The sequence below is a fragment of the Carettochelys insculpta genome, chromosome 18 (genome assembly GCF_033958435.1).
Source record: "Carettochelys insculpta isolate YL-2023 chromosome 18, ASM3395843v1, whole genome shotgun sequence".
NCBI classification, from domain to species: Eukaryota; Metazoa; Chordata; order Testudines; family Carettochelyidae; genus Carettochelys; species Carettochelys insculpta.
In genome coordinates, this window is record NC_134154.1 from 28,078,459 (window position 1) to 28,100,047 (window position 21,589).

General features: G+C 47.7%; 1 protein-coding gene across 1 annotated transcript in view; it reads left to right on the plus strand.

Moving 5' to 3' along the window:
• The window catches only part of RPH3A (rabphilin 3A), an 82,837-nt gene that overhangs the window by 11,052 nt on the left and 50,196 nt on the right, over nucleotides 1-21,589 (plus strand). Inside the window, exon 2 of the mRNA XM_075012635.1 lies at nucleotides 5,638-5,781. Coding sequence (XP_074868736.1) covers nucleotides 5,638-5,781 — 144 coding nt within the window. The remainder of the gene's footprint in view (nucleotides 1-5,637; nucleotides 5,782-21,589) is intronic.

Sequence of the window (21,589 nt, forward strand, 5' to 3'; positions counted from 1 at the left end):
TCAGTGTTGCCAGAGTCTATCCCAATTAACTGCACTCTGGCCCCTACTGTAGGACTATTCATGATGTTCAGAAGGCAGAATTGGGAGGAGATGCCCTCCATGCAGAAATGTCCTGGAATCTAGAAGGTGTTTTAAAATGCAAGCCCTGACTTCTTGGCCCAGCTCTTCTGCAGACTGCGTTTTAAATATTTCTGCATTCTTCTCATCCGTGATTATTAGGTGGGGTCTCCCTACTGTGACTTGGGAGCTAATTAGCAATCGCCCATTTCACAGGTAGGATCACTGAGAGGTTGCACTAACCTATGTTAGGAAGAACTGGGATGAGAACCCCTGTCTGTCTCTTAACTTACCAGACCCAAGTATCATCCATGTTAGCATACAGATTTTCATGGTGGCATGGTAAGAGATCCCCCGCCAGGAGATGGCACTCTGAGACTGGACTGAGCTAATTCCCAGTGTGACCAGCAGAAGGCGCTGTGTGTTGGTGTGGCTGTCACTGAGAGTGATTAGTGATTGGCTGGAGTTGGTTGGAGGCGGGATTCTGGAGCTATAAAGCTTGCCTTGGTTTTGGAATGAGTTGCTTTGGCCCAGGAGCATTGGGCTGAGCAGGGCTTGTCGGGCTGAGACTGAAGTGTGTATAGAATAAATAAATATACTACCAGGCTGGAAAGAATTTTTGACAGAGTCTTGCTGTAGTTCTGCGGGAAGCATTAACTTCAGTTACAAAGATTCCCATAACGGTTTCCCGGATAAAAGTAATTTCCTATGGGATCTAAAATTAAAAGAAGTCTCTCTCTCTCCCCTCCCCACCACCCTCCCCCGGTGTCTTCAATGCTCTTGGGTCCATTTCTGCCTCTTCCCCCTTCTTGGAATCTGAGCCTGCAGTCTCCAGCTCATATTAGATGTGCGTGAGACTGAGGAAGTGTGCAATGATCCATCACACTGTCACCTTCCTGTACACACTCGGTACAAATAGCGATTCCAGCAGGATTCACTTGGCGTGTAAGCAGGGCCGAGAGTTGAACTCCGCATATTCCCTCCATAATATTGCAAGAATCCTGTGTGTCAGCCAAAGTCCCACCCTCCCCTGAGCTTTTTAAAAGCCCACATACTGCTGTGTCCGTGCGTGAGGGGTTTTTGGTTGAGATTGTTCGCTTTTTGTCTACCAGCTGTCAGAAATGGCAGGGAAATTTGGATTGATTTAACACACAGCAGCACGTTATAATTAGTGCTTTCAGTCTCTGATTGGTGCCTTCCATCTATCTAGTGGCAATGAGTTACACATAATGCATTAGACCCTTTTGCAGAAAACATGCATGGGCTTAATTTGAAGTCCCATTGACTTCTTTGGGACCGTTCAACTTGCTGGAAGATAAGCATGTGGTGAGTGTTTGCAGGATCTGGGCATCAGTCGCTCAAGGACCACCTTTTCAAAGGTATTTAGGTGCCTAAATATGCAGGTAGGTGCCCCAGCTTGCCTCTTCTACAGGGATTTCAATGGAGCTAGATTTTTACCTGCTTAGGTGCTTTTGAACATGACACTGGGTGCCTACCTGCATCTTCTGGTGCCGAGAAACCTTTGAAAATTTGACCCTTCGGCCTCGATCCTGCGGGTTGTTCTGTGCATGTGGATTTCAGTGCTTATGTGTGTGGAGCAACTTGACTTCATGCTTTTGGACCCAGTCTGAGGCTCAGGAGATGTTCCGTCCATGGTAAGGACAAATGGCTCCGTGATGAAGGCAGGGCTGTCACAGAGCACAACTCTGGCTGGAATAACTTTTGCTGTGTGGGCACACCCACAGAGAGGTGTCACTTGTACAACTCTCTGCCAGGGACGCAAGTCTCTCTCAGTTTCTGTAGGTTTTGAGACTAGCTTCTATATTGGATCCTAGTAGTTTGGAGCATAAGTTTCAAATGTGACAAGGTCCCCTTGAAAGCGACCAGAAATGTTACTCTTCCTCCTCCCTGTTCCCGTTCCATGGGGTTTTTCCTCTTTGAAAATCCCGAGTCCCTCCACGTCATTACGTTGCTGTGGTGTGAGAATGGAATGAATTGCGTGGGAATGCCTTTGGCAGCCTGGTGTGGTGCTGTGCTTTAAATAAATGTAACAGCCCCATTTTATGCCCAAAGTTCCTTGGAGGGAGGGGGGTGGGGACCGAGCCAACTTTGTAATCTACGTTGCAACTCTTCCTGTGAATGAGTCACATTGTGTCTCGTGGTTGTGCTGTTCCTCAGCATTCTGAACTGGTGAAGAGAACAATCCGAGGGATGCGTTTAATTATAATAGTTATATTTACTATTTAGCAAGTGTTCCTGTTTGTTATTACTGCCGAGAAACATCAGACTCCTCTTGAATTCAGAAAAAGAACCGACAGTTCTTACCTCTAAGGGCTTGTCCCTGAGCTTTGATTTTGTTCCTGTGGTGAATTGTCAGGCACTGATATTCTTTTCAAGTTAGTTTTTTCCCCTCCCCCCCGCGCCAAGGTAAATCTGTTGCCTACTGCGCAGTAACGTGCAGAGGGGTAAATATTTCACGCAGCACACAGGAGGTTAGTTGGGATGTGCTAATAAACACAGGCGTACAACTGAATAGAAAGGACAGCAACTCTTTGACAGCAATTTTTGAGGTTTCTGAATTTGTTTTTAGTTCACAGGTCAGTGAAAACAAACTGGTCTGTCTGTCTGTCTGTCTGTCTCACACACACACCCCCCATTCAAGTCACACAGATTCGTGCAGAGTAAGGAGACGAATCTATATCTCTCACCACCTGTCTGCTGATGGAGATGTCAGTGAAACATTTCCAGCTTTGAGGAAACAGTGCGTTTTGACAAGATTTCATTTAATCCAAAACGTCCCCACCTGCCTGTGCAGTGTCACACATAAGGTAGAGCAAGAAACTGTGCTTTCGTCTGCCTATCGTGTTTGTGGCGTTAGGTCTACAAGGATGCATTTTTTCTGAGGTCGTACCTTGGTATTTTAGTCCCGGGATTCCCACATGTCTGTGCTTTCAGAACAAACAAGCTTCTGTTGCATTTTAGATGCATCCTACAAAGGCCCAGGTTTTTAAAGGCGTTGAGACATTGCTGCACTCAGCATCACAAATGCCCAACTGATTTGGGAATCTTAAAATCTCATCCCCTAGAGGGAGTTAGGCACTTGGGCATTGACAGTCAATGGCGTTTAGGTACTTAAGAGATTTTAAGACTCCCAAATTAGTTGGCGTTGCTCCTCCCATCAGCATCATGTCTTAGAGCTGGGCCTGACAACCTTGTGGGAGCTGCTGTGCACTTACCACTCGTGAGATGTGCCCACAGGAGGGTAGGCAAGAGGGTGGTGGGACTCTGCATCCCCTGGGGGAACTCCACACATTACAGGAAGGGGACCTTGGCCTTTTAGGTCAGCTGGTTGCCAGCTATCTGGGACCTCCAGAAGATGATGATGATAACTCATTAGTCTAGAGGCCAGTCATTGGCTTCTCGGAGATTCATCTGTGTGGGGGCTGATATGGGACTGAAAGGTATCTACAGTGGTGGGTGGCTGACTGGATTTCAGGAGGAAGAATGGCTTTATGCAGATCTTATCACTTCATATCTAATTACGATTCAGGAAGTGTCAAGGAGGCATTGCAGAGCAGTCTTGTGACTGAGCGTTTTATTTATTTTTGATCTAGCTGGTCCCTGAGCATCTCCCTCCCCCTCTCTTTCTCCTGCCGCGCACACTGCCCAGTGGGGGCAAGGTGAACGGAAAGTGACATCGGAAAACAAACCGCTATGAAATAGATTTTCATTTCAGAACAGCAGGTTCAGTGCGTGAAACCAGCTTTGTTTTTCTGTTGGCGTCCATCCTGTCACAATACAAAGACGTATTGGGGGTATCTTCAGAATGCCTCTTGGGACAGGACAATGAGACAGGACCTGTACTATTTTAGGTGCCCCTACTATAAGCAGTGTCGTTAGCATTCGATAAGCAGCAAAGAATGTATTGGGGAAAGTCTTTGGCTGAGAAAATGAGCAGAGCTGGGTAAAAGAATTCCAGCACTTCCACCTGGGTGATGGTCCCAGAGCTTTTCTCCCTGCAAAAGAAACGCCTCTTTCCTGTGCAGAGACTTCATGCTGCCGTGGTCAAAGTATTACCCGTGTGTGGGAGAGGGAAGGGAAGCATAGGGTATGGGGGAGAGGACTTTAAGTGGGGACACAGATTCCTCTCTCCCTTTTCAAAGGTCAGCAGTCAGTTTCACAGCTGCTGGTACAGTTTCTAGGATGGAAGCTCCGGATGCAGGTGTCTACTGCAAAAACTGATAATTGCGAGCTGGCCCTTTAACTTGAAGCAGGAAAATGAGCGAGCTGCTGATGGAAGGGCTGTAAAGGCAGGGGGGTGAGGTAATATGGCACTAAAGGTGAAGTAGGACCATTGGGGTGTGAATGAAAATCTCCACCTAAAGGGTCTGGCTGATGCTCGTTTTGATGAGCACTTCAAACCTGACTGTCCTGGGTTGCCGTAGCATCGTCCTTACTCGGTTTACCAGAAATTGCCTCTTTGCGTTAAGTCTAGCTATTGAATGCAATAATTGAGGAAGACAAACAGCGGTAGGATCCTGGCCCCATTGGACCATCTGGGCCTCACTCTGAGGTACTGAGGAGTGTTGGCTCTTGCTAACTTCACTAGGCATGTGGTGCGCTCATGCAAAGAGCCCGTCCCCTGAGGAAATGGCAAGCCCAGAAAACTGTTATGCAAAATCCTTTTACCTCCGGCACACGTCTCCCCAATTTCTGGGAGCCATCATTTAGCTCCATGCTTTGGATGCCGACAAAATGGTTGGCGTATACTCTGGTAATTCTGCCTGGAGGCCCTGTTTGGGATGGAGGCCCAGGCTGTGTGTGTGCAGGCCCACCGACTGCTGGGGCAAATGGGCCCGGTGATTTGAAAGGGGCCTAGGGCTCCTGGGAGCAGCAGTAGTCTGAGCCCTAGGCCCTTTAAATTGCCTGTGAGGGCTGCTTGTGGGGGACGGAGAGGCATTTCCTAGCCACGCCCCTTTTGTGTGAGACCCCACCCCTTTTGGAAGCACAGAGCTGTCGGCCCCACTGTGCGTGTGAGAGATGAGATCCATGCGTGAAGCTGCATTAAGTCTAGAGATAAGCTGATGATTATTTATATTACTGTAGCGTGTAGGGGCCCCAGACAAGGATTGTGCTAAGCACTGCAGAGTCAGACAACAGAGGAAATGGTGTGAGTGTCAGACCGGACTCCAGGGTGGGCCGACCAGACCAATGAGGTGGGAGAATTAGGTCATGAACAGAGCTTAGCAGAAGAATAGGCTCTTCTGCTTACCACTTGCCTAACCCATGCTGGGTGGGCGCGATGGGTAGGCATTGTGGGAGAAGTAGACTGGAAGGTGGCGCTCGGTGAATTTTGACAAGGAGTTTTCCCCATGCATGAAGATTCAACAAGTGATTGAAATCTATAAATGAGGAGAGAAGTGGTAACCGTGAGGCAATCATAATGGTCAATCTCCACGTGCCAATTGTTTGCACTCCTGCTGTCCTGGGAAATGCATTTCTTGTGGGTTCTGGGCTCTGTGCACATACCATGTTCCTTCCCCCCTGCTCCCAGTCTCACTGTCTTTGCATACTTTGCAGACTCCCTGCAGGATGGTCAGTACGTGGGAACCAGCCAGAAAGACCACGGAAAAATGAAGAGCTGACAGATGAAGAGAAGGAAATCATCAACCGGGTAATAGCCCGAGCAGAGAAAATGGAAGAAATGGAGCAGGAGCGTATTGGGTAAGGAAACGATCTCGCTAATTGCTCTGTGGGACCCACAGGATAGTAACATGCGTTGGTTTATGGGCTTCACTTGGTTTCTGTGAATTAGATTAAGTCTTGTGACTTGAAGATCATACGGCAGCACGTTTCATCACGTGCTTGCTGTGTGCTACTCACCTATTTCCTGCCCCAATGTGTGTAATGCGAACATGGGTTTGCCCTTCCAATGCATCTGGCTGAACTGAAATCAAATCTTCCGTTACAAGAAGACCGATTCTCCAAGAGGGCCCCTGCGTTTTGAAACCCAGTTTCCCTGTTCTGGAATGAAACAGTCTAAATTTCTTGACCCACAGGACATCCTAGGAAGTCAATTTTCATTATTCTCATTAAGTTGTATTACAGAAGCCCATAAAGGCCTCATTGTATTGAGGGCTTCACGAACACTCCCCAAGAGACAGCCCCTTCCCCAAAGCGATTATAATCCAGAATCATAGAACAATAGAGCTGGAAGAGACCTAAAAAAGCTGTCGAGTCCAGCCCCCTGCTCTAAGCAGGACCAAACCCATCAGACCAGCCCTGCCAGGGCTTTGTCGAGGCGAGACTTAAACACCTCCAGGGATGGAGACTCCACTACTTCCCTGGGTAGAACATTCCAATGCTTCACCACCCTCCTAGTGAAGAAGTTTTTCCTAATGTTCAACCTGGACCTTCCCAAACGCAACTTGAGACCATTGTTCCGTGTTCTGCCATCCGTGACCACTGTGAACAGCCTCTCTCCAGCCTCTTTGCAGCCTCCTTTCAGTAAGTTGAAGGCTGTTATCAAGTCCCCCCTCAGTCTTCTCTTCTACATAGAGATGACACAGAGTAAGGCCCTGTGGGGGTGGCTGAGGGGACATAGGCAGTTCCCTGGGAAGCTTGGGTTGGGGCCATATTTATTTTGAAATTTGATGTTTGCCATATGTGCTCGCAGGGAGGTCTGTGTGTCCTATGTCTGACTCAGTCACAGAGGTGTCCTTCCCTGAAGTTTTTAGCCAGGTGGGGGGTGTTATTCCAGCAAGCCCCACCTCCTCTCCGGCTCACAAAGGGGCCTGTGTCTTGAGCTGTCCCACTGAAAGAGGCCAGTTAAAGGGACTGCACAGTTTGCTTGCAGTTTCTGTAGTTAAAACCAAACCTTCTCATGGAAGTTCTTGCTATGATGTCCTCCCTGGCCTGCATGGCTGTTTGGGGAGCTGCTCCGTGCGCAGGTCCCATGACTGTTGGAGAGGGCAGACGTGTGTATCCATATGTGCTGCAGAAATTCATTCATCCTTGCATTTGCTCCCAGGCCCAGTCAGAGGGGGTGTGTGTGTGGGTGGGGGAATGGAGGGAAGGCAGAGGGGGGGAGAGGGAGAATATAAGAACAGCCGTACTGGTTGAAACCAAAGGTCTGTCTAGCCCAGCGTCCTGTCTTCTGACAGAGGCCAATGTCTGATGCCCCAGAGGGAGTGAACAGAAAAATAATCATGAAAGAGGTACCTCTCCTCACATCCATTTACAGCCTCTGACAGACAGCTGCGGACACCTTTCCTGCCTGTCCTGGCTAATAGCCACCGATAGACCCTGTCCTCCATGGATGCATCTAGTTCTTTTTTGAACCCTGTTAAAGTCCTGGTGTTCACAACACCCTCTGGCCAGGAGTTCCACAGGCCGACCGGGCGCTGTGTGAAGAAAAACTTCCTTTTGTTAGTTTTAAACCTGCTCCCCATTAATTTCAGTTGATGACCCCCTAGTTCTTATGTTAGGGGAACAAGTCAATTACTTTTCCTTATTCACTTTTTCCCCCCCAGTCATGATTTTATAGACCTCTATCTAATCCCTGCTTAGTCTCCTTTTTTATAAGCTGAAAAGTCCCCATCTTTTTAAACCAGGACAGAGTTCTCTTGACTAATTTTCTAATCAGCAGCTACTGCACTGCAGTATTTCTACGCAGGGAGAGACTGAAACTGCCTGTAGAGGATCTTTTTAACCTGCCTCTGTTCATCAGGTTCCTTTCCCTACACTGGCTACGCTCTGCATTAGCTCCAACTGCAGCCTCTTGCATTCTCTGCTGCATTCAGTGCTTCGCCGGTAATGGTAGCAGCCTTCTCACCTTATTTTATCCATTTGCTGCTTTGCTCCTTTGTTAATTGTGGTAAACGCTCCAGTATAGTTTTGTTCGTTATCTGCGCTGAGGCTGGCAGTTGAGTAAGCCGGTTGAAGTTGCGGTATGGACTGTTGTAGGATGTGCACCGTGGTGTGTTTGACTCGAAAGTGTGTAGCATTCAGAGGGTATTGTTTAAGGCCAGAAGGAGGCATTTGATCAGGTAGCCTGACCTGCATAACGCTGACTTTCCTCGCGTTCGTCCTGCGTGGGGGGCAGTAACTGGCGTTTGACTGAAATATCTCATCCACAAAGGCCTCCAGTCTCCCCATGAAGAGGTGCAGAGTCCACCACTTGGTAGTTGCTTCCTGTGGTTAAACATCCTCACCCTTAAACGTGCACCTTATTCTGGTTCGACTACGTCCGGCTCTGACGCTTCCAGCCACACGACGTACGTTACCGCTGACCCTTCTTCTGTCCGTAACACTTGGGAGAAGTAGATTACAAACGCAGCAACTGTCAAGCTGCAGCCAGCACCTGGCAAATGAAGGAGCTCCTATGCGTCTGTCTACCACGACTCTCTGCTAACACAGAGGCTATGGGGATGTGGGGAAAGAGAAGGGTTTGTGTCATAAGCCCCATCCTGGGGCAGTTCTTCTCTTGTGCTAGAGGGTGTTGGTTTTGGAGCAGGAGGCCAAAATCCCCGCCAGCTGGAAATTCCCAGAGGACATGGTGTGGGATATGAAAGAGGAGAGTGCCTGTGGGAGAGCTGGAAATTAAAATATCTCTTCTAATTCCCCATCCTCACCCTGAACTTCAAAGCCACCTTATCTGTGGGGGTGGCTCAGACAGCTAGCGACTGTCTATCTGCTGGACCCAGGGCGGGGGAACTTTTTGGCCACATCCAGGTATGGAAATCGTGTGGAGGGCCACAAATGTGGAGGTTGTTGAGGTGGGGGAGGAGGACTCGGGGGGTGAGGCTTGTGTGTGAGGACGGGCTCTGTTGGTCAATATTGGAGGGGGGGGCAGGGCTTCCCTGGTAACCCCCTGAAGAGCTGCCTACCCCCTTGCTGAGATGTCTGGAGCACTGGGGCTGGCCATGCAGTGACCGTGCCCCCCCCAGGCACTTGGGGATGCTGAGGCTGCGGGAACGGGTGGTGGATAGAAAGGGAGAGGCCAGGGCTTGCCTTTCTGGGCACTTGGGTTACCAGCCACCCCTGCGCTCCATGCTGCCTAGGAGCTGGGCTGGCTCCTCCCATCAAGGCTGTCTTGTGCCCACTCCCTGGGAAGGGTCTGACAGGCCATCGTTTGCTCCTTCCTGTTCTAGATCTACCGGGGAAGGGCGAGAAACAGCCCGCAAGCTGGTCTGGCCCACCAAGCATTCTGATCCGGCCAGAGCCTGGCCCTTGGCTTGCTGCAGCCTGAGGCAGATAGGAACATAAAGGGCACCACCGGCTGTTTTCCACAGTCTGGGTCTGTGGCAGGCAGGGAGTCTTCTTTAGGGTCCTGCTGGGCTGCAGGCCAGGGGCCATCTAGGTAAGCACCTCTGATCCAGAGCCTGCTGGCAGCCCACTGCCTTCTGCTCCGCAGCTCCCTGATCCAGATCCCCCACCCCCATCGCCCCCAGGACAGACCCTGCACCCCCTCCTGCACCCCTCCTCCAGGCCAGAACCCTCTCCTGTACTCACACCCCCTCCCTGACCCTGCACCCCTCCTCTGTTCCAGACCCTGCAACCCCACTGCACAAAAGTGTGGCTCATGACCATTTACTAAAGCTTGGCGTACCCCCACCCCCCATGAAAAATACTGCCCACCCCTGTTCCAGACTGACTTACCTAACAGAGCCGTGTGAGAAGATGCCCCATTTTGTGTCAACATCCGTGTTTGTGCCTTGCTTCGCAGGAATTAATGGGAAAGAACAAAATAATTGTTACATGTCAGCCCGCTCCATCAGTGACAGTTTCCCAGAGGGAAATCCTCTAATCCTATGCATCTGGCGTCTTGGGCTTTGTTTTAAGGACAGCAGGTGACTTTCTTCTATTCAGGCTTAGCCAGCGACTGATTTTTTCATCTTGGGGGCCGGGGGGGGGTGAGAGTTGAGCGCAGCCAGCTCAGCATTATTAACTGTTCGAGAGTGTTTTAAGTTCCCTTTGTTTACTACAAGTAAGCTGCCCTCGGGAGCATTTGGTTCAGAGGAAGACACAGCAGCTCCGTCCCTCTAAAATGGAAAAACAACACACGGACGTTGAAAGCAAACAAGCGTTTGAAAATCAAACCCCGGGATACGGTAACTTGGCTGTTTCTGACTCAGCTGAAATCTAGCACCTGTTAACCTGGCGACGGTTAAAAGTGACTCCAAAGTACTGTAAGCTGGGAAGAAATCACTAGAGCTCTGACCTAAACACTGCAGGAAGGGAGGGAAGGGGTAGCGCTCCTGAGGTGCTGAATTTGGTGAAGTTCAGCCTGTGAAATCCAGCTTCTCTTATGGAAGATTCAAAACCAGTTGAAGACCTGCTGAAGCAATGCAGGAGATACCACGTGTCAGACTGGCTCTTCGGAAGAGCCCAAAGACGCTGGTGTCGAAGTCCTGGTGCAGATGGCTAAAAGGCCGTGAGATGTTTTGTTGGTTTGCAAGCTACTTCAGAGCTGGTGAGGGAGCAGGAGCAGGAGAGTAGCAGTGAAATGCTTGATCGAAAGACGCTCGATTCAAAGCCAAACATATTCTCTAGTACTGCCTCATTTCTCCCCCTCATCCTGCACCTGTCTGTGGAAGGCATGGGTAGGTGGAGGAGGGGAGATCAGAAACAAATGGATTAAAGGCAAACTTCACAACCATACCTTCAAATGTGTGGTAAAATACCCAGCCGGAGGGTGATACTAGATATTCCAGCTGGGAAAGTTCACTTCAGATCACTCAGCAGGAGAGTAAAATCTCCAAGCCAAGAAACCGCTGTCTCTTTTTGCATTGCAGGACGTTTTCCAGTTGCAAAAGCTCTGTATTTTGTTATAGGCGCCTGATGCATGAGGTCCTTGAGACTCCAAACCCTCACCTTCGATCATATTGAGTTCCTGTCTTAAACGTTCAAGATCTCTGCCTTAATTTACAGTTGAGATTGTAGGTATTGACGTTCCCTGTTTGCGATGACTAGCCGATTTCAGCCAGAATGTACCAGTGTCCTCTCCAGACAAGCCGTTTTTGTGCAGCCTGGCATAGCATATAGCTGTGCTTTGATGGAATTGCTCTCTTTGTAAGAGTGGCTCAACTTTTCACCTCAACACCTCGTGCTGCTGATGTTCAGGCTTTGCAGGTTCTGCTGGGAATGTATCTGCTCTCTTGTTTAGCTTTTGTTTTTAATTTTTTCCCTTTTCTATTCATGGCTGGCCTCAGTTTGGTTTCAGAGTACAGTAAACCCTGGATTTAATGTACTGATGGGGTGGGGGGAGAAGCAGGGTCCGTTAAACCCAAATGTACGATATATCAGAGGGTTTACTGAGGCTCGCCCTGGCCAGGCTCCCCCAGGACCCAGCTCCCTCCCGCAAGAATGCCCGCTACTCGCCTGCGTGCTGCAGAGAGCCCCACGCTGCTCCGCAGGTGCTTCCAGAGCCTTGAGCGTGGCTACAGGAGCCACCGGAGCCAGAAAACGCTCTTCCCACCAGTGGGTCTACGTACGCGAACGCCAGCTGCCCAAGTACATGCCCCACACCTGGTGGGAAGAGCGTGCGGTGGTTCCAGCGACGGTCAAGGCAGCAGTGGCTCCTGTGGCTGGCGTAAGTCCTTTGCTTTTTTTGGGGGGTGGGATTTAGGATTATACGGCCCCGATTAAGTGGGCGTCAGGAACAATGGGGGTCTGGCAGACATCCGTTGTTCTTAAAGCCCGCTTAATCGGGGTCCCTAAAAGCAAGGGTTTCCTGTATTTGTTAACGAGCCAGCATCCTGCCGGGTTTGGCTCAAAGGTTGCTTGATGAAATGTGTGAGATTTTTACCTGCTGTGCAGGTGTGTGACTCTGGTGTGTATAGAAATGAGCGGCCCTGCCCATGAAAGAGTAATTGCAGACATGTAAAAATGCTGAAAGCTTAACAAAGACATCAGTGTGTTGTATTGATATGTGATGTACTTCTGAGTTCATGAGCTGAAAAAAGTGAAGAACCATCCCTTGTCATTAGAGGTATGTGACTATATAAAGAAAGTTGCTCCTAAAGTTTTGATCCTAATTTTAATTTTTTGGAAAACTTTAGATCATGTTTCCTTTCTTTGATCTTCCATGTTAACTTCAATATTAATATGCAAACCTCTAATACCCCTGGGTTCCCAGTAGAAATAGTGGTGGCATGCTCCCTAAATAGATTAATTCCTTTGAAATCAGTTGCCACAGGAGTGTTTGTGTTTAAGACAGATTACAGAATTTCATTGTTCAGCCCCGTGCAGTTGTGAGGCAAGAGGGGTCAAAAAAGTTGTACTTCGTGATTCAGCTTTTTTTTCTAGTTTAGACTGCATGCTGCCTTGAACTTGGTGCTATTTCAAACCCATTAGGCTCGTCTTTGTTGTTCCTTTTAGTGCAGCTGTGATAAATATTTAAGTACAGAGAACTTTTGCATGCAAAGGCTGGTGCCAGTTCTTGTTTTGCAGTAGAGTCAGCACTTCATAAAGGTTCTTTCTGTATTCCCCTGGTTGATTACATCTTGCCCTGAATAAAAAAGAGCAAGAGAATATGCCTAAGCCATCATGCTGCAGGTTTGCTGGTATAGCGCTGCTTTCCTATACTGCAGTTAGAAGCACAGTATATGCAGAGGGAGCACGCACCCCCATGCAGTTGTGGCTTTTGCAATAGTTTTCAAGCTCCTGCTGAACTGCTCATGGTCTGTCGAGAGGTTTATTTGGCATTCAGTACAGCTGCCGGGCAGTAACTGCACCACTAGCATCTTGCTAGGGTTGATACAATCAGGTTTTAGGCTGCTGGTGAGCTGAGACCTACCTGTCACCAGTATTGTCTGTTTTCTTGTACTCCTGTCTGTCCCTGTCCATCTCTTCTGTTCTGTCTTCCACCTAGATTGCAAACACTTGTTTGTACAGCACTTGCTGTAATGGTCTCCTGGCCTATGATGAGGGTTCCTAGGCACCACAGAAATGGTACTAGTACTAGTCAGTAGGCGGTGCAGGTGGCCAGGATGCTGTGAATCAAGCCTAAACAGGTCTAGGTGCCTTTGTTAGATACTCAGATTAGACACTATTAAGCTATGCCTCTTGAGCATGATTACATGAACTGCCCAACGGGGGTGCAGGAGTAACGCCTGATACTTCCTCTTCTGGAGGAAGACCCAGCCACCTCTGTTGGGGCGTTGCTCCTCAAAATCTCTTGCAAGGTCATCTTTGTGACTATGTAGGGTGGTATGGTGCCACCTGTGGTGGCTTAGATGCTGGTCTGGAGATGAGGACAGGACGTAATGGCTGACCTCATAGAGTCTCAGCAAAGTCTCTGAACAGCCATTGCTATTTCTTAGGGTTGTGTTTTGTAGAGAGAACCCTGCAAATTCACAAATACCCGCTTTATATCCGGGCGTTGCGGGGGTTATGGCGAAGGAGAATCCACATTTGCAGATTTGGATGCAGATTTTTTTGCAAGTATGCATGTGGATACCAATTTTGTGTCCATCATCGCCATCATCAACAACAACCATGGGCTCAGTGCCTGTTGGTGTCTGGTACCTCCCTCACTATCTTTCCATCTTTCCCTGTCCAGTGCGGAGTGGCTTAGTTTCTGTAGACTAGCTCTGCACCAATCTACTATATCACTTACCCATTCTCTGTGGGGTCTGCCCCTCCTGTTTTAACGGTACGTTATGCTTAATACCAGGGTCTTGACTTTTCATTCATTCTGCAGATATGTCCAGATAGCTGTAACTTCTGTTGTATAACCTCCTGTATCTTCCTATACAATTCCTTGTTGGTGGCCTTCTGTATCCATCCTATTCTCAGGATCTTTCCATAACAACTCCTCTCGAATGCCAGTGTCCTTCTCTTTGAATCTTTCTTTATCACCCATGTCTCTCATTCGTACAACATAATGCTGAATACACACGTTTTCAAGATACTCAGCTTCGTTCCTAAGCTAATTGCTTTGCTTTTCCAGGTCTTATCCATCGCCTTCGAACTCGCTCTTGCTTTCGCTATTTGTCGCTATTTCCTTCTTAAAGTCTAGATCATACGTTATGTTGCTTCCCAGAAATGTGAACTTCTTTAGTTTGATCCTGTCTACACTGATCTTCCTTCCTATTTCCTTATCTCCTAGTACCATTGGTTTTGTTTTGTTGACGTTTATAATCAGTCCATACCGCTTCCCTTCCTCGTTTAGTGCCTGCACCGTTCTCGCTAGCTTCTCTTCATCTTCTTTAATGATAACTATATCATCCACGAACCCCAAGTTGTTGACTCTCATCCCACGCACAGATATTCCTTCTACCTCTTCCTCGATCTCATCCATCGATCTAGCTAGGTGCCCGATGAAGATACTCGGCGATATCGGATCTCATTGTCTCGTACCTCCTACTCACTCTAAACCAGCTTCTCATCTCTCTGCATGTTTTCACTGCTGCTTCTGCATTGTCATTGATATCCTTCAACAATCGAATCAGTCTGTTATCCATTCCGTACAACTCCAACCCTGCCAAAACACTTTCTGATCTATACTGTCAAATGCCTTCTGAAAACTGACAAAGCAATTGTAGACGTTTTTATCTTTTTGTCGCGCTTTCTCCGCTGTCAATCTTAGTGCCAATATCTGCTGTGTGGTACTTCTGTCTTTCCTGAATCCTGCTTGCTCGTCCTCTAGATGTTCTTTTATCTGCAGTCTCGGTCTCTCTGCAAGTATCATCATCAGCACCTTGCCTAGATGACTCGTTAGGGCAATCGTTCTGTAGTTCTTGCGCTCCAATGCACTTCCTTTCTTGTGTATTCTCACTAGCATGGATCTTGTCCATTCCTTAGGTGCCTTCCCTTCTTTCCATTCTGTATTTTGTAATCAGTGAATTTCCTGAATCATGCTTTCTCCACTGTATTTGCTCATCTCTCCTGTGATCTTACCATTTCCAGGGCTCTTGTTGTTTTACTTCCTCCTTCAAAACATCGGTCTCACTCTTGATGGAGATATCTCTTTCACTTCTTTGATCAGTCCCTCTGACACACTCGTATCCAACTGTGCTTTGTATAGATCAGTGCCATATCTTTTTATGAGCACCTCATTGTTCATCACCGTCTGCTTTGGCTGCCACTTCCTGTTAATATTCCTGATCATCCTAGTCTTACATTCACTGTAGTACCTCTCTCTATTTTCACACTGCTCCTCTAACCATTTTGCGTCATCCATTCTGGCTGCTTTCCTTACCTCCTTGCATTTCACTCCATATTGCTGTTCCACCCTCTCAGAAACACCGCTTCTGATCTTCCATGCTCTCGTCTCTTGGACCAACTTCAGTGGTTCCTGCGTAATCCACTTCTTATGGATCTTCTCTTCGTCTGGAACAATCTCTCAAGTGCCTCTTCTATCGCTGTGGCTATCCCTTCGACTCACTTATCTAGGTCTTTCTCTGTGCCCGCATTCCTAATCTTCTCTTCGAGCGCTGGTTTGTACACATGCCTTATTTAGGGTAGAATATATGGAGATACACATCTCGTGGAGCTGGAAGGGACCTGGGAAGGTCATTGAGCCTGGTCTCCTGCCCTCTTGGCAGGATCAAGCACCATCCTTGACAGACTTTTTCTTTTTTTAAATCTATTTGCCCTAGAACCCTAAATAGCCTCCCCAAGGACTGAATTCTCAATTCTGGGTTTAGTAAGTCAGTGTCCAAACCACTGAACTATCCCTCCCTCCTTTCTTCCTCTCCAAGCCTTGTCATGTCTCTTCTTTTCTGAAACTGTGTCTTATACTTTCTCTTGAGTTTCATCTTGATGTTTGCGATCACTAGGCTGTGTGGTCCAAGTCTATATCCGCTCCTTGGAAAGTTTGGCACTGCTGTACTGATGTTAACCATCTTCTTCATATGAAGATCATATCTATCATGTTCTTGGACTTCCTTTCATTCAGCTGCCATGTCCACTTCCTACTGTCCTTTTGTTGGACTCTCATGTTGCAGATCACCATCTTGTGCTCTGTAGCAAACTCTAGTAGTTTCTCACCTTGTTTGTTTCGTTCTCCATATCCAAACCTTCCCGTGACTCTCTCCTAACCTTCATTATCTGTTCCAACCTTTTCACATTCCAATCTCCTCCGATGATCGATACATCTCTCTTCAGTATCTCCTCCAGCATCTCTGTCAAGTTTTCAGAGAATAGCTCAATCTCTTTCTTTGCTCTGCCCAGTGTGGGTGCATACACCTGAACAACTGAGATGTTGAGAGCAGTTTTGCTTTGAATCTCGCTACCATCGTTCTCGCACTGACTAGTTTGTATCCTATCAATGCTCCTCTAGCTCTTTTGCTAAGAAGGATCCAACTCCTGCCTCCTGCTTCGTTTCATTCTGACCAAATGACTTCACAATCATACATCTCTCCCGATGCTGTCCAACGCATCTCTGCCAGTCCACGTATATTGCATAGGTATCTCTCTATCTCCTTTCAAAGCAGCTCTAACTATCTAGGTGCCCACAGTGGTTCATACATTCCATGTTGCAAGGGAGAGCTGTAATTATTTTTTCAGTAGCCAACTTATGGACCCAACCCCGATTGCTCGATTGGTGCCACGGACCTTGTTTATCTGGACAACGTCTGAGCCGGCATCTTTTTATCAGTTAGTCATACTGGCATCGGATTTCATTCGTATTTGTTGTTTCATGATCAGCACATCAGCCTGCATCTGACTAACCCTCCTCCTTTATCCAGGCTTGGGCCTGACATGGAACCCCTAGCGGCTTCATGGAGTTAATTTTGTGTCCACCCAGATTTAAATATCTCAGTATATAGATGTATGCCTCAATCATTTCATGCAACTGGAAGGGCCCTCGAGAGGTCATGGAGTCCAGTTCCCTGTCCTCATGCCAGGACCAAGCACTATCCCTGACTGATATTTTTTTTTTTTTAATCTAACCTGCCCCAGACCTCAGAAAGGCCCCCTTGAGGACTGAACCCTGGGTTTACAAGGCCAATGGTCTAACCACTCTCTTCCCCCCTGCATAGTTAACACATAGTCCTATATTAACCCTAGCTGGGAAGGTTGTTTGGTTTTGTCTTTTGAACAGCACAGTATAGATTTATAAAGCCAGAAAAATAATAAGCTTACTATGCCTGGGGCAAATGTTAGGAACAAAGGGAATATTGTGTTAACCCACATGCCCCAGATCTTGCTTCCTTCAGTGATTTGTTAGAGGGCGATAGTGCTTCTCACACCAAAAGTAACCTGCAGGACTGTCCTCAAGGGGAAAATAACACTCCATGTGCCTCTCTTTCAGTGCACTATAGTCTGTGATTTGATTACTCTTATCTTGGCGTGTCCTACAGCCGAGTTTAAGCCAGGAAAGGTATGCTCTGCTTTTTAAATCAGCCTATGAAGTACCACAGCGATGGGTACTTTGGAAATGTGCCCAGTGGTCATTTAAAATCCAGCCACTGCCTTAGAGAGACGCAGTAGAAAGTGATTAATTGTCTGGTTAATTTATACATGCATCCAAAGTTAGAAAGATAAATAAGTGACATCTACAGGAGAGTGGGGGAAAAGGAAACCAAGGTGTTGATTCATAGCAGTGATGGCGAAGCAGGTGCTGGGAGCTGAGCAGAACTGATCCAGTTGCATAGAGTTCTCGCAAACCAAAATGTTTTGCAGTTAAATGCTTAGCTGAATGAGATTGACCTGAAATATAAGTCCAGCTAAAGAGTGTTGGGAAAGGAAATGCTTCGTTACAATATAAATCACTGCTAGCGGCCGTGAAGGCAACCGGTCTACATATTCTCTGTGTGCATGCGTAACTAAGTTTGAATCAATAACATACCATTGTGTGGCTTACATTGAGCTTACCTTCATACCACAGGTGGGTGTTGAACAGCCTCCATCTCTCTCTTGCTGTCCATCACTATCAATCTCTGGTTTGAACGATGGAGTCTGGCCCCAGCTTATTGGAGGATAATTTAGGCGGCCTGTGTACTGCACCTTCCTTCACTCTTATGGACAGAGCTGGCTCTGCGCTGTTCTCCCATCAGTGGACCTGGTATCCCCGCCTTCCTGGGGTTAACACATCACCCTGACTTGTCTTTGGTACTCATATGGACCGGTTGCTGTGGTATCCGAGCACCACGCGGCCACTGCTCTGACCCCCGTTTTAGATATGAAGAACTGAGGCACAAAGAGGATAGGTGACTTGTCCGTGGTCACACAGGATGTCGGTGGCAGAACAGGGACCCTTTACCATTGGATCATCCTTTCCCTCCAGATTTTATTAGCACTAAATATACTGATAAGAACCAACTTGCCCAGTGTGTGGATAACCCATCTGAAAGCGAGGCCGATACTGATGTACCTGGTGAACAAAGTGAGCGCGTGAATGAAACTGGAGCAAAGCCTGTCTGTAGGTAGCCCTAAAGCAGTGGTCACCAAGCAGTAGAGTAGGATCTCTGGCATCGATCACAGGGAATCCTGACAGGTTTGGCCGGGAGGCTGTCGAGTACCAGCACTTCAGCTGCCCAACCCCTCTGCTGCATTGCTCCTGACTTCTGCTGTGAATTTGCCTCCCCCACACCTCATACCCCATCTCCACGGATTCAGGGGGGACACAGCAGGACTCAGGGTTGAGGGGGCTTACTGGCAGCTGCTTCCATGTCTGAATGTGCTCAGCATGTTTTAAAAGGGGACGGTGGGAGTCTGTCACTCCGCTGCGGCGTGTCTGTCTCGGTCGCTCTCACACGCTGTCCTTCACTCGCCTCCCGACTCCACACACACGCGTGCTGTCGCTGTTGTTAGTTCTGCCTCTTTCAGAGCACGTCACTGTAGGGTTTTGACTGCTCTGTGCTTGTCATAATTTTGGTTTCGCTTGTGCTTAAGTTGAATTCTTTCCGTTGTGAGTTCTGCAAGGCCAGTCCCGTCGAGGCTGGAGTAATTATCCCTGGGGTCATTTAAAAGCCAAGGTAGGGTTTTCAGTTTCTGCAGGTGGTGCACATAACAAAATTCATTCCCTCTCAATTTTTTTCCATCCGTGTGCGGACCACTGACCACGAGTCTCCTGGAATTGGACTGAATTTCCTGGAGGCTCCTGCAGCCATAGCATATCAGTCGCTAATAGTCCAGCAGGGCTAAGGCAGATGACCCCTGCCTAACCCTAAGACAGATGACTCTTGCAAGCAGCTGGCATGTTCCCGAGGGCAGCAAGGCAGGAGGCCTCAACACGGTGGCCTTGCCTTCAAGTATTGCCCCTGCAGGTCCCATTGGCTGGGACAAAGGAATGACAGGAGCTGTTGCTGGACATGCCAGATGCTTTTGGAAGCATTGCAGGGCCAGGGTGGGGATGAACCTGCCTTAAGCCCACTGCACCAGAGCCACCTGAGCTAAGCAGTGGCCAGCCAGAGTCTGGAACCCCCTTCTGTACTTCAACTCCTGGACCCAGCCTGGAACCCCTCCTGCATCCAACTCCTTGTCCCAACCTAGTGAAAGGAAGGGAGGGGGCTGGACTGAGCAGGGCAGGGCCACAGAGAGGGGTGGTGTGGGGCAGGGTCTCATAAGGGGTGGGGAAGGAAGTGAAATTGAGTGTATTTGGGTTTGGGGTAGATCATAGATTGCACTTAAAGTCAAACGGCGATCTTGTGCTTAGAAAGGTTGGAGACGACTGCCCTAAAGTAACTAGATCTCGTAACGGGGGAGAACATAATTTAACAAGAACCAAAACCTTTCTGTTCCTGTGTTGATCGCAATCTGTTGCCATGTACCTGTAGCATGCCTGTCTTACGACTGGACGGTTAAAGACCAGAAGGTGCGTAAGGAGGAGGGAGCAATAGATCAGGAGAAATGTGAAGGACTGGAAAGGGGTGGCAGGGGGGCCTTGTGACAGCTCCCTCGCAGTAGGCAGCGTGGAAGAGGTGGGGTTATAACTACATTTTAAGAAGGAAAAGCAGAGTGAGGAGATGGGGGCTCTTTCAGGGAGAGGGAAAAATCAACCTCCCAAGGAGGGAAGGCAAAGCAGTGGGACTAGGGAGGTTTAAAGATGGACCGTGGTGGGAGGAGTGTCAGAGAACTATACGGGGGTGTACTGTTGCTTGGGGGTTCCTGTGTCATTGTGGAGCAGGTTCGGGTGTGAATTTTCTGAGGGGCTTGCATTAAGGGCTATAGAATCGTAGAACACTAGAACCGGAAGGGACCTGGAGAGGTCCTTGAGTCCAGTCCCCTGCCCTCCTGGCAGGACCAAGCACCATCTACATCATACCTGAATTTGGTTCAGACTTGACCCATGAATGTGTCTAATAAACACCTACACAATAAAACTTCAGCATTTTGAAAAGACTCCCACTGGTGTCAGTCAGCTTTGGACCAGACCCTGTATAAACCATAATAGAATAGCTTGGTACACACAATGTATTTTCTCTCTCGTTGCGCTGTGAAGGCTTATTCCATTTGTCAAGCGCTTATATGTTCTCTATGGAGAATATGGAAAATGTCTAGCAGGTATCTTTGGCTTCACTGTATGACCAGCAGGCAGTGTAGGGATGAAATTCACAGATCTCGGTAAGGTCTCTCCAGGGTTTGCCATGTTTAAGTAGGGGATCATATGATTTGCAAATGATTTGGAAACATGGTCCGAGTATCTGTCATAAATCTGAAACCATTATAAGACCTGGGGAAAAATGTCTTTTTAAAATGCATCCTGTTTAGCTGCTTCGTCAGATTTGGGTCATGCGAGCATGGGAGTGCATGAAGTCCCTTCTGGGCTTGATTCTTTTTTTAACTCCTGAAATCTTTTCAAATAAGGGATCTCTCTCTCTAATGCGCGTGTGTGCCTTTGAATGGGGTAAGTAATGCATGTTAGATTCTGTTTTTAGCTAGTTGGTTTGTAAGTTAACCAGCTGCACTATTTATCACTCAAACCTTTTGTGCTGTTATGTGTCTCTGGAGCAAACTGCTGTTTCATCTCTTGGTTTTTCAGAAGTTGCGAGTTGTCTCTTCACCTGCCCAGTAAGCAGATGGGTTTGCAGAGTTGTGATCTTTGGTGGGCTTTTTGTATTTTACCCTAAAGATTAACAATTGCAGCAAAGTAAAATATTTACATTTTTCCTAGAAAATTGAAAGACGGCATCAACACAGTACTCATACCTCCCCCCACACTAAACACTAACATCTCTCACCTGCATCCTTTTCACAGATTGAAGCTAGAGCCACTCAAAAAGTTTTAGACAGAAGTTTTCCATAAAAAAAATGCAGTTTTGTTTGAATTGAAACATTTGGTGGGGACATATTGATTTTGATGGAATCTTTTGGTAGGAAATAGTCAAAATGTTTCATTTTCCAAGTGTTCTTTCTCATAATTTGGTTCTAACGTTTATATTTATTTCACTGATGCATTACATATGATGTACATTATTTGTAAATATGATGATAAAGGTGAAGCAAAGTGTTCTGAAGGCACTGAATCCACTTTTTCCAGAATTCGGTATAAAGGGAAGTTGACGAGTTTTAGCTTCTTGTTTCAAATTGGAATGATTTCCCCTCTCCACCTCCAAACTGTTGGAATTTCCCATTTTGC